Source organism: Eriocheir sinensis, chromosome 10 (assembly GCF_024679095.1).
Source record: "Eriocheir sinensis breed Jianghai 21 chromosome 10, ASM2467909v1, whole genome shotgun sequence".
Classification (NCBI taxonomy): domain Eukaryota; kingdom Metazoa; phylum Arthropoda; class Malacostraca; order Decapoda; family Varunidae; genus Eriocheir; species Eriocheir sinensis.
The window spans coordinates 3,718,255-3,731,828 of record NC_066518.1 but is presented as its reverse complement, the minus strand read 5'-3'; the positions used below and the strand labels follow the sequence as shown (position 1 = coordinate 3,731,828).

Below are 13,574 nucleotides of genomic sequence, written 5' to 3'. Positions count from 1 at the left end.
CCATAATACAGCAAATGATCGTATAATACAGCAAATGATCGTACTGGATCTTTCAGTGTATGTTCAGAAGAGGAAACAAAGGCTGCTTGAACATGGAAATTAGGCCTCTGCGGGGTTCCTTCCTTATCCCCGTTGTATCGGTGTGGAGGGGTGGGGGGGGGGGGGGGGTAAGGACTGAATGGAGGATGTTGCCGTGTGACGATCATTAAAATGTTAATCTATTAACATTGTGCCAAGAAAGACGAGATTGACAAATTTCCTAATATACAAAGTTCAAATATTAAAGTCGAACTATAGTGAACGGATAAGATATTTTCGAGAATAAGGCTTGTCAGCGCGAAGCGTGATGTTTTTTCATTAACATATAGACTGCCTCTTAAGTAAACTACTGGATTCATTCATATTATTTAACGGTTAATAACACCATCCGGCGTGCCTCCTGCCGCTGATTTACTGATTGAATAGTCAACATTCATTACTGTTGGCTTGTTAGGTATTTGGTTGGGACATTTGCCATGACAACATAACGTCATATATAGACTGTGTGTGTGTGTGTGTGTGTGTGTGTGTGTGTTCCACGCACACCAAACAAGCCTGATTGAGAATGACACGTGTAGAAAAGCTTAAAAATTCGGACACTTAAATCTTAGTCATGCGTACTTTTTCAATCTGTGCTAACATTGTCAAATCTTATCAAAATCATCTTGACTAAATAAAAATACAATTATTCAAACATATTAGCGTCCAGCTGAATTCGATAAGCACTGAATATTTTATCAAAAAAAATAAAGTACCGCGTGACTGTCACGGTGACTGCACAGGATGCTTCATAATGAAAAAACCTGCTCGAGACTCACCTGCTGGAAGCTGAAGGGCATGACGCGGGTGTCGGAGGAGCCGCCGCCCCGCCTGGAGCCGCGGTGCCGCCTCGCCGCTCCTCTCGTCGGGAATGAAGATTTACTTCCTCGTGAAGCGGTGCTCCAGGCTTGGGTCGAGCACCGATTCGAAAGTGTTAGTTGAACCCTTAAAGAATATTAGCAGGCTGTTTCTATTTTTAACTTTAATGCCCATCTTAGGTCCTCCCCTCCCATACACATACTCGTACATAAAAATGCCCTCCTGTGTGTTCAGACGTTCCCAGAATTATTGAGTAAGCAGCAAGGAGCACCTGATAGCTATGGATATAAGAAAGAGAGAGAGAGAGAGAGAGAGAGAGAGAGAGAGAGAGAGAGAGAGAGAGAGAGAGAGAGAGAGAGAGAGAGAGAGAGAATACAGCCATATCCATGCGCTCTGAGGGGAGGGTGAGGGGGCCACCATTCCGCCTCTTAAATTGTGCGGCGAGTATAGTTACTTATAATTAGATAGTTACATGGTTAGTTTAATAAATAGTTTAATAGTTAGTTTGTTAGATCGTTAGATGGTTAATTACTAGAAGTTAGGTAGTTAGGTTGGTAGACACTAGGAGATTGAAGGGAGTATACGCTACAGCTGAACCTGGCCGCGGTGCTCATCTCCTCATTGGCTTCTGAGCTTGTGGTATATAAACTCACAGTTTACCTTCTCCAGGTTTCTCCAGGTATGTATTCATTTGTCGACCACCCAGAAAAGGAAGGTAAACAGCAGGCTGGGCTGGGCGCCGATTACTTAGGCCGGGATTCGAATCCAGGCCCTCAGATTAGTAGTCAAGCATTTTAACCAATTCACCACGAAGGCACCGATCACAGCTTTATTTCAAGTTATATTTCTACGAAAAATCTAAGCCCGTATTGTGCTATTGTTGCACAGAATTCTAATATTATCCAAAGTGCATTACTGCATAACAAAGACGTATTTCATATATATATATATATATATATATATATATATATATATATATATATATATATATATATATATATATATATATATATATATATATAAACTTCAATCAGGACAGCCCACATGTAGCACGCTCGTGGGTGTTATGGGCATCACAGCAAGGTTTGTAATTTCCAAGTTATCTCAGCTCGCCAGAGGAAAAATAACAGTCGTAGAAAACTGGTTGCCCCGTCCGTCATGCCCGTGAAGCTGCAACCTGTGGTTTGTGACGCAATTATGAGGCCACATCTAAGTGTAAATACAGTTGTTTGCCGAATATCAGCCTTTTGTGTGACATATCGAAACAATGAATGTATGTATTTGTCATATAATAAAATTTGAAATATAGCGAACATCTCACTTCATCCCTGAAATGACGAGGACAATGAAAATATTGCAGCAGTCGGACGGACGGACGGACGGACACACACACACACACACACACACACACACACACACACACACACACACAGGGCAGTAGATGTGTTTCTAAAGTCGGGATGTGTTTAGAATATATTAGCCGGTCTGTTAGAAATGTCGCTCCACCTGCGGTCACTCGTGGTGACAGCAAAAGACCTTATCTAAGGGAGTCACAAAGGGATATCACAAGAGTAGTAATAAAAGATCTAGATATACCATTTTCATGTATATATTGTAAAAAATATATGTAAAAGCTCTTCTTTCTGCCTTGCAGTTTGTGCAGAGACTGTTTAAGCTCCGTCATGGCAAAGCGTTGTATTAATATGTATCTCTGGGAATGATATGCAAATATTCTCACAGCACTTGATAAATCTCAAGACAGATCACTGATTACGAATATCCAAATTGTTTATATAGCTCGTAAAAGTGTTAGTCAGACTACTCGCAACTGGTGTTCCGTCAACAGCTGCCTCAGGAGTAAGCGTTGTGTTGGCCGCCGCTACATGGAGGGCGTGTGTTGGTTTATGCTTCGCTACCAGGTCAGAGGAGACACCAGCACCTAATGTCGTCTGACAAAAACACAGACCCGTGCAGATCGCATGGGGAGGTACAAGGCAGTCGTTTTTGTTGAGGGTTGGCTGGTGTGGATCCTTAGCTGGACACCCACTGATGGTGCAGAAAGCCTATCACCTTTGTTCGTGTCTGCGCATCAGGGGAGAAGAGAGCATTGGTGGTGGCGTCCATGTTGTAAACACGCGGGCCACCTAGCACAGCGTTTCAGGCAATGCCATCCATTACGGAGTGTTTGTACGACGTCACCGCTCAGAGATGTCTCGCAGTCACTGAAGGACCTTGTCGATGCTGAACGAAACTATGTCCCTCGCGCCCTCCAATGAAGAATCTCTGCCTTGCGCCGGCACGGGAGAGCACAGCCTCGCCGCCTCCCGCTACGGACGGTCACTTGCAGGTGTGCTCCTCGGTGTCCTCCATGCATGTGTGGCACTGCACGTAACAACACCAGTGAAACTTGCAGTTGCAGTGCCATGTGCGTGTGTACTGGTGAGTGTTGTACCCGCGGCCGCAGCACAGCAGGTCACAGCCACCTGGCCCTGATGATGAAGAGTAGCAGTGAAAGTCTGACACCGTTACTCTGTAACTCTAGCTCTGTAACCATCACTTTCTAACGGTGCACTGTGCTGGGAATTTACAAAAAGCTCTGCTGGGTTACAATTATTGTGTCGCATTATGTAGAATTTTATTGCATACAGCCCCTAGGAGTACGGTAGGAAACTAGCAACAACATTTATGATTTCGCTAAAAGGTGTGGAGAAACATACACTGTACAATGCAAGTAAATTTTGAGGTCGCAATATATTACCTGACGAAGTTCTGTTGCATTTGCGGCCCACGGTGCCCAGCGAACCCACCGCGGGATTCATCTGGCAGTAGTTGGGACTCCTTTCCAAGTACACGAGATGAGACTTGCGGGGCCGTCGAGCTCTTCTCCTGACCCTCTCCAGACGCAGGTGAGGCGTGGATCTTCTCCGGCCCTGAGCAAATAAGAAGAATCACTTTTGCAACGAGAAATTCGTTGCTGTTCCACCTCACCACTGGCGACATATGTGGCTTCCTGTAATGCTATCAATAGCAATGTATGTCGGTGGGCGAGTATTATAATTATTATTATTATTATTATTATTATTATTATTATTATTATTATTATTATTATTATTATTATTATTATTATTATTATTATTATTATTATTATTATAATTATTATTGTTATTATTATTAATATTATCATTATCATTATCATTATTATTATCATTATTATTACTATTATTATAACCAGTAGTAGTAGTAGTAGTGGTAGTAGTAGTAGTAGTAGTAGTAGTAGTAGTAGTAGTAGAAGTAGTAGAAGGAGGAGGAGGAGGAGGAGGAGGATAATGATAAGAAGAAGAGGATGAAGAGAAGATGAAGAGGAGGTGAATGGAAGGGGAAGGGGGTGGAGAATACCTTATGCACTGAGACGGACTTGGCCTTCCTGTACTTGTGGAAGAGGTGCTTCCCGATGAAGGTGAAGGGCGGGAGGGTCTTCCAGCAGGTCTTGACGGTGCAGGAGCCCGACACGCCGTGGCACTTGCACTCCGTCCTCATCCCGCTCCGCACCGCCTGGGGGCAAGACGCGGGTTAGTGCTTCACGCCAACACAGGGACACGGCACCCCCTTGGCACCCCTGGAGCTGCACTCTCCCCCTTCCCCCACCGCCCCATAGAAAAGGAAGTGCTATCCAGTTCGCGATGATTGTAGTAATGAAAAAAAAATGATAGCAATAATAATAATAATAATAATAATAATAACGATAAATAATAATACGTGTTATTATTATTATTATTATTATTATTATTATTATTATTATTATTATTATTATTATTATTATTATTATTATTATTATTATTATTATCATTATTAGCAGATGTTGTTATTGGCGGTGGTGGTGGTGGCGGTGATGGCGGTGATGGTTTTGCTGTCGCTGCTGTCCTTGCTTCTGCTACTCTTGTTATACTGATGGAGCAGCCATCAGGATGAAAGGAAGCTGTACAGTCGTTCTATTCATAAGCGGGTGCATACGCTATAGCTGCGCGTGGCTGCGGTGCTCATCTCTGTACCTTTGGCCTTTTGAGTCTGTGTTAGGTAAGAACCCAATACCCCGGGACACGGGCCAATGTGAAATCCGGGATTGCCACAGTTTACCTTCCCCAGGTTTCCAAGGTGCCAATTTATCGACCAGCCCCAAAGGGAGGATGAACAGCTGGGTGAACTGCACGCCGACTGCCCGGGCCAGGATTCGAATCCAGGCCCGTGGATTCGTAGCTAGGCGCGCTGACCACTGCTCCACGGATGCGCATATTATTCTTAGTAGCAATGTTAATATGTTCCAAAGGAAAAGTATAGAAAATAGTGATAGCAGAGAGATAAGTAAAGTACCTTTAGCAACATAATTATTACACTTCTAACAGCCGCATGTGCAAAGGCAAAAAAGTGGAGAACAGTGGCAGCTGGGACAAGTAGGGCAGCAGTATGCAAATTTTCTAAGCAAGAACAGTTTCTGGTGAGCATGCACGGAGCCGCCGCTGCCTTGTGGAGGCGGCGCCCCGGACACTAACCCTGCGTCCCGCCCGGTTGTTGTGCAGGTTCATGAGGGCGCGGCCGTCCCCCTCCACCTCGCGGGCGTCCAGGAACTTCCGCGCGAACCTGACCCCGAACCTGCAGGCGGCCGGGAGGAGGAAGGAACAAGGGCCCGATGAGTATGGGGCTGCGTGCGTAACCTGTTGAATCTGTCTCATTATTGTGAGTGTTGGTATATTAGTATTTGGGTGTCCTGTGTATGAAAGTGCGCTGTTTGCTGTACATGCACACGTAAGCTTGCTTGATTCTGAATACCCCGCGTTTATCATCTTTCATATATGTTGTATTGGGGCATGCATTGAGAGTAAGTTTGTGATATATATGTCCAGGAGAATGAAGAGTTCAAACAGGGTATTCTTAACATGCACCTCTCACCTAATGTCGGCGCTGCAGCCGCCCCATTTCCACCCGGAGGAACTGTACCGCCCTCGCCTTCGGTCGTCACAGCCACAGGTGGAGATGTTGCCGCGGGAGCAGGCGGTCGTGACGCTGTGGGTGACTCCCGCGCTGGTCACCGCGTACGTGTAGGCGGCTTCGCGGCTCCCTGTGGGTACCAGTGAGAGGATTGGTGAGGGAGAACAGGTGAGGGCCTTCAGAGGTGCACCATCGCTCACCGCACTGAGCTGTTCGTATTTGTTAGTAACTAACCTGACATCCATTAATATTTTTGTTTTTAGAAGCATATCTGTCATAATTCACAAGAGATTAATACACTAGGAAATTTCCTTTGTTGAGAAAAAAATGTCAAGGAAGCCTCCAGCCATCCAGGTAACCACACCAAGAAGTCATTGTATATTCTTTTCCGTAGACCAACACTATTAAGTTACGACAAATCAGATCATGTTCGCTGTTACTTATTTATGAATTCCTAAAAAAGAAACTAATTAACATCAAGACAGTTATTTGATTCCAAGACATTCTTTGCGTGTAATGCGGCGTTCGGACGGAGCGGGTGAAGGACCGCTGCCCCGGGCCACCGGTGCGGCAATAACACCCAACAATGCCACATCCAAGGGCGGCCTGTCTGCGTGTGTTTGCCTTTTTCGTCATAATCACCGGGCGGCCCCTCGATGGTCATGTCCCGAGGGCTGATGGCGGGAGCAGCAGCACTAGCTGAAGAGTTTTGTGGCGTTGTGTTTAACGTCTTGCCTCCACGAGATTATATGCCGAAAATGACCCACAGCTTGCTGCCTGCACTTTATGTCAGGCATGTATGGCGTCGCAGAATCACAGAAGTCATGTGAGGTATTCTCGTCACAGATTTCATGCGGATACTTGCTGATGGGCCGTTACAACGCCATAAAACGGGCACACATAAAGAAACCCAACCGGTTCCGGCACTAGCGCTACGAGTGATTTAGATACAAAATTGTAGGGGACGCGTGGCTGGTGGGGCTGAGGCCGGCCATTAAGGGGTGACTGGGCTTGCTGGGGAGGGGGAGGAGGCGGCCTACAGCATGATTGACGGGCGGCCACTTTTAATGCTCACCCAACTAGCTCCTTCAAGGCATGACATTTATTACTAATAAATTTTACTTTCGGTGCAATGATGACCACGCTGACCACACACTGGCTCCCTCCCCTCCCCTCAGAGATGGGTGTGGCCAGCGCTGGTGGAAGTCGAGAGCGAACTCAGAAAAAAACAGTATATTATATCTTACGAATGCTGTAAAAGTTGGCTGATAATGTGAAAACATACATGAACTTTAGCGTTCACAATTAATGTGTTCAGTTAATGTGCATCTGCCACTGAAAGAGGAGCTGCGTCTCCAGCACAAATTACGCCACCGGGCGGATGGCAGGGCGGGTGTTTTCTTGTCCCCGGCCATACAGGCTTCGTGATGCGACAAATGATCTGGTTCAGTCCGGGGCCCCATCCTGCCCTGCTCAACTCACTCCCCTTGGTTTTTGTAAGCTAATGTCCGCGGGCAGCGAGCCTCATCGGTGGCTTTTGTGCCAGATTCCCTCCGTTAGAAAAGGATCATCCAGGAGAATGTACCGTAACTGATTGTAAAGACTGGTGGCACAAAAGACTTTCTTCATTGACTGTCCACAACGCTTTCACAACGAGGGGGTGCAGGCCAGTCCCTGAATAGTGAACATGTCACGCAGTAAATCGGTCTGCAGATCATCTTCGAGAGGAGTTTTGAGCAAGTTGAAAGTTATATGAACACGAACACGTAATTAGTAAACACTCATAACAAACCTGCTCATCTTGCAGGAAGGTTACGAGAAGAGTGTTGTTCACTGAAGAAATGTGGCAAGCTGACCATGTCTTGAGGGGGTCTTACCAGGCTAATGGACCTTTGAATTGGGTTTTAGAGAACAAAAATGACAATCGGTACAAAACGAGGATTACATGCTATTACGTAAACAAATAGAGCTGAGGGTAAAGAAGGAGATAAGTAGGGGGAACAGGGGCTCAGGCAGGGAGCAGTGAAAAAGACGTGAAAAGGAACGGTGCGCACGTGTTGAGGGGACGAAGCAACCCTTGTGGGGCGCTGTGTGCTCACCCTTGCCCGGCGGCGGGAGAATAATGGGGACACGGTCGCTGAGAGCCTCTGGGAGCGGGGATGGCTTGCTGATATGTCGCAAGGGTTAATCCCACGCTCAAGTGCGGAGAAAGGTTACATATACCTTCCCCTCCACGATAGCTTAATGGTCAGGGATGCAATGCAGTACGTACAGCTCGGGCTACTTTAAGAGGTTCATCTGGAGTTTTAGAAGCCCAGAAAAATGAATGACTATATCGCCTTACTCTTATATTATGATTTATACATATGATTCTGAGCGACGGAAGTACAAGTAACATCCTGACGAGTGAGAACGAGGCTGTTACTGTCATGATGCTCGCTTCCATCTTTGTGTTAGTAAGTGCCATACAAGCTGCATATCAATCAATGTCTGAAATGTGTAGTTTGGAAAAGCATGGATGAAACCTCGCCAGCCATTATTAACTGACCCACAAGAACGACGTGGCCGAACGCGCTGCTGCTGGTAGACGCGAGGGAACAGTTCCACCGGTGATGCTGGAACTGCCGCTGGCACTCTCGCAGGCCCGCCCTCGCACCTTCACTGATGGCCACCATGGCGTCAGGCGCCCGCGTGCAGATGCGGCTCTGGCGGGGCGTGAGGCCGGGCACCCGCGAGCACAGCAGGTGGGCGCCCAGGACCCCCGCTGACGACACCGTCCTGGGGGAAAGGAAGGATGGGGTGAGGGGGAGGCAGATTAAGTATACGTTAGTGTTGGGACGACCTGCAATGCATCATGATGTGAAGCGCCACCACGCACGAACTTACGCCACACGACTCTACGCACTATGTCATTGTCCGAACCTTCTCAAACCATGTATGGGCTACCATGTACTTCCCCAGACCAGCCTTATGTCCCGATGCACCCATGACTAAAACGAGTATGCAGACACTGACATTACTCGTCATCGTCTGGCGCATTGCTGCCATCATCCCAACCTCCGCATTGCCGGTTTCGGAATATCGACGTCGAACACGTAGCAACTCACCATTACGGGGAAGACTGAGAGATACATCATACACGCACGTTGCATAACTAAGTCGGTTTCATTCTTTAGCCTGTTCAAAAGTAAGGGATGGACTACACTGCATACTATTTGTGCTGCTTCTCGAGAAAGATAATAAACACTATTATTTTCTTTAAAAAATATATCAGCTTTAAAGGACTACAAAGCTACGTGTGCCAGTCTTTCCTCTCCATGGCCCGGGGTGGCCCAGGCTCACCGGGGCCGCATGGAGAGGCTGCGGTGCCCAATCATGGGTATTAGGATGCCGGACAGATGACCGCCCCGAGGCTGCCGGCGAGTGGAGCGGTTGGACTTAATGACCAGGGATGTTTGCCCTATACTTAGCGGCCGTGAAGCTCTTTGATTGCCGGGGGTGTTGCGCCATCCCTGCGTGTATCGCCGAGGGAGGAGGGAATCTCCGCCACGATTAGCATAACAGAGGAGTCGGTCAAGTGTAAACGCGCCACCTCAGCTGTCTGCTAACGGCGGTATACTCGTGTTTTGTATTGCTCTCTGGGGCCGAGTTCCTACAATACTTATGTTCCCTAATATTAATGTCACCACAACGCTTCTGGAAAACACTGTATTACCTAAATTACTATTTCCATAAATAAATGGCCGCCATCGAGTATAGCAGAGTGGTAGGGCGACGCCTTGGATGCGCTGCGTCAGCCCTCACTCTGTACAATCCTTCTAGTTCTTTTCTCACGTAGTTTTAAGTAATTCCAGCCGAGTACTCACAGAACGTGCCTCGTGTGACACACTTGTTAGCTCACTGAACAGCGTCCCTCCTAACTAGCCTTGATATTTTCAGTGAGCCAATTCGTACACGTAATGTCACTCGTCGCCGTGCAGTGCAGCTCACCGCCAGTGATTGTAAACACTTCCTGTCCAACTTTGAAACTGATATCTACATTCCGTGTTTCTTTAACAGTAGTTTATGCCACTTGATATTTTTGACACCAGTAATTACATACTTTTGGCAGTGTTGTAAAATGTTTTCTTATGAAAATGGCTTTATTTTTAAGTGATTTGCTGTCGAATTTACGAAGAAAAGTAAGGTAAATTGAAACCTGCTGCATAGCGAGAATTTTGACTTTAAAGCCCAACGATTACAAAAATAAATTAACAAAATAACTTGCAATTCCAGGTAAGATTAAGATGCAGGAAAAAGGGATACAGGAATTATCAATTTTCGAATCCTGGCGTAGCCGGTCGGCGTGCAACTCACCCAGCTGTTCATTCCACCTTTCGGGATGATTGAGGAATGGGCACCTGGGGAAACCTGGGGAAGGCAAACTGAGATACCTCGGATGTCATGCTGGCTCGTGTCCCGCGGTGATGGGCTCGTAACCACTACAGGCTCAAGGACCGATGCGACGGATGTGTGTACCGAAGCCACGCTCAGCTACACCGTATGTCCCCAAATATACCGTACTTCTATGTAGCCATTTATACCTGATCTGCACCGAGGTGTGTGAATCAATCCCAGAATACGTGCACTCGCGGCGGTGAGAATCAATTTCAGAGCATAATGATATCTACGAGAAGTGTAAATAGTCTTGTTCGGTGTTGCATTCAGCTTCCCGGGTGTGACGTGAGCCGCGCATCGCAGGGATAGGAGATTGTCAGCTCGTCAGTGCATCTTAAGGCTAAATAGATAAAAGTAAGAGAGAGAGAGAGAGAGAGAGAGAGAGAGAGAGAGAGAGAGAGAGAGAGAGAGAGAGAGAGAGAGAGAGAGAGAGAGAGAGAGAGAGAGAGAGAGAGAGAGAGAGAGAGAGAGAGAGAGAGAGAGAGAGAGAGAGAGAGAGAGAGAGAGAGAGAGAGAGAGAGAGAGAGAGAGAGAGAGAGAGAGAGAGAGAGAGAGAGAGAGAGAGAGAGAGATAGATAGAGAGAGAGAGAGAGAGAGAGAGAGAGAGAGAGAGAGAGAGAGAGAGAGAGAGAGAGAGAGAGAGAGAGAGAGAGAGAGAGAGCATCCTATCATCGTGTACTACCACAAAACCCATTCCTCGTGTTCCTCCATGAATTTGTAATGAATTTCATTTCTCCTATTTTGGGCAATCCTAGTCACAGGGCGCCTCGTTTGTTTGTTCTCCGTCCCGGGATGGCCTGGCGGAGGGGGCGGGGCGGGGCGGGGCTGGGGGCCTGGGAGGGGTCGGCGGGGTAGAGCGAGAGCTGGTGTCGGAGGGAGGGTGGAGCTTTTGGTGGACGATGGGTGGAAGTTATTAGTGGGAGGAAGTGGATGATGTGGACGGGTAGATGTTGGTGAAGGGATGGAGGAAGGGAGAGATTGATAGTGGAAGATGTAAATAAACGTAGGGTGGAGGTTGTTGGTGGAGGGATGGATGAATCGGTGAAAGCTGAGAAAGATGATCGAGAAGCCGTAGCGATCGCGTTAAAATGAAAATAAAAATAAAATATGAACCCACTGTTATCCAAGAAATCTAGTCCTTGTTATGCCACGCTAGGGATTCAGGAAAGGCATGCTCAGGTAAAATGTTTTCCGTACATTTCCAGGTAGGCACACCTCTAGGAAGCCAGGGGTACGGACGCCCTCCGCTGCCTCAAGCTACAACTTTCATTAATTAAACTTCTCCTTTTCATTATTTTTTTCTATTAAATGAAGTTCAACAACTGATGAATAAAACATTTATTCAATTACTGCGTCAGCGTCTTGCACATCGTTTGAGCATTAATTGGCTGGTCTGCTGGGCTGTCTGAACCGCCATCCTCAGAAGTACCTCGTCGGTTCATTATTTCAAGCCGTCATCGCTTCGCCTGGGCAGAAAAAAAGGGCCTCGCAAACCACGGAGCCTTGGTGTGGAGGCAGTTGTCCACCTATACACCTTATTATCGTCCGCCTCCTTCCACGTGGGTCATATCAGAAACCGATGTTAGTGTTGTGATTTTAACCAATGCATAGGAATATTGATACAGTCCTGATAAAGTTTTCATAATTCCTTTTAATAATATTTCATTTAAATACCTCAATAAAATTTTCAACCTTCCAGTGTAGTGTCTTTTCTTATGAGAGCTAATTGGACTGGTGCTTATAAATTGGCAAACAGACCCTACTACAAGACTCCACTGAGCGCACACGACGCCCCAGCACTGCGTAGCGACAGACTATGCGCCCTAGATTGTCACTTCTCCGTTCAGACAATTAAACACCAAATGGCGGGAAGCACACAGCACAAATTAGTCAGGAAGATGACACTTAAAACAAAACGCGGTCGCAGTAAAAAAAAAATGAACACTGATTTTCTGGACTCCTGCGGGGCGGGGCGGGGCGGCGCGTCACCTGCCCCCATACATGTGTTGGGGTGCCAGGGAGGGGCGGCGAGGCCCATAATATCTCACCGCTGAGGCGCCCCGCGGTGACCACCAAATACCTGGACAAATTGTTTCCAGTAGGCCTGTCGGGGGCGCAGTCGGTCATGGGCACAGGCGATGGTATCTCCACGCCGGGGCTGGACGACGAGTAATTAGCTCATAATTGCTGCTGATAACGGTAACGAGGCAATCATGACGAGAGGCGTTACCTGCTAAGTGGTCTCTCGCGTACCTCTTGTGATATGATGATAGCACCCACACGCACGCAAGCACACGCACGCACGTACACACATGCACACACAAAAATCGCTCCCTTGGTGTTGTGGTTAAATTCTCAGTCTGCCATCACAGTATATCGAGGTTCGAGCATTTCTCAGGTTGAAAGCTGCATCTGCTGACAAGGATTGGCTGCTGTCCCCCCTGGAGGAAGGGAGATGAAGGGACTGTGGTAGGCGAGGTCTTACGTATACTCAAAGGTTAGTTAAATCAGCTCAAAGCTCTCTGGGAGGGTATTGGTTGGTCTTCAAGAGTCCAGCACGTGATCAGACCGTAAGTTAAACACACACACACACACACACACACACACACACACACACACACACACACACACACACACACACACACACACACACACACACACAAATATACTACTTTTAATTGAGTGGTGTATAACAATGCTTTGGTATGAAACTAAACCGTTCCAGCTCTCTTCGCAGAAAAATGTTCTTTGGAACAATCAAATTCTACATAAGAGCCTAAACTAAAGTTGTTTTCCAGACGGACTGGCAAGATAAACGCCAAGGCATCTCCATAGCCACCCTGCCCTAAAATTACATCATTGAGACGGCCACACGGCGCCCATCAAGTCCAAGGCCACGGCCGCCCTGTATCCCGCCGCCCTGACCCGTGGCCGCCGCCGCTCCTTGTCAACACACGCCTCAGGCACGCCGATGGAATGCCTGGTACTCAAGTATGTCCGGCCTGACCTGAATGCGGCAGAGAACACATACTGGTCATTCCGTAACACACTGGGATGCATTCATCAACGTCGTAGCATATAAAATTACTGGAAAAATACGCACCCACGACAACAATTACATTCATTGGCATTATTTATGGCATAACTTTACACTCTAATGTAACTTTCAATTCTAGTATGGGATTTTTATATAAACTGGAGTTAATGAAGCTGTAAGTTGCACTGTCAATGTCACGATATTTTTAGTATATTGACCT

General features: G+C 47.0%; 1 protein-coding gene across 4 annotated transcripts in view; it reads right to left on the bottom strand.

Annotated features, from left to right (window-relative positions):
• Window positions 1–2,490: 2,490 nt before the first annotated feature.
• The window catches only part of LOC126996456 (protein Wnt-7b-like), an 86,917-nt gene continuing 75,833 nt past the window's right edge, over window positions 2,491–13,574 (bottom strand). For all 4 annotated transcript variants that reach the window (XM_050856916.1, XM_050856915.1, XM_050856918.1 and 1 more), the window contains exons 3-8: window positions 8,429–8,658; window positions 5,842–6,010; window positions 5,445–5,544; window positions 4,294–4,449; window positions 3,656–3,827; window positions 2,491–3,386 (exon numbers count right to left, since the gene is read on the bottom strand). In XM_050856916.1, the coding sequence (XP_050712873.1) occupies window positions 3,235–3,386; window positions 3,656–3,827; window positions 4,294–4,449; window positions 5,445–5,544; window positions 5,842–6,010; window positions 8,429–8,658 (979 nt within the window). In that variant the 3' untranslated portion in view covers window positions 2,491–3,234. The remainder of the gene's footprint in view (window positions 3,387–3,655; window positions 3,828–4,293; window positions 4,450–5,444; window positions 5,545–5,841; window positions 6,011–8,428; window positions 8,659–13,574) is intronic.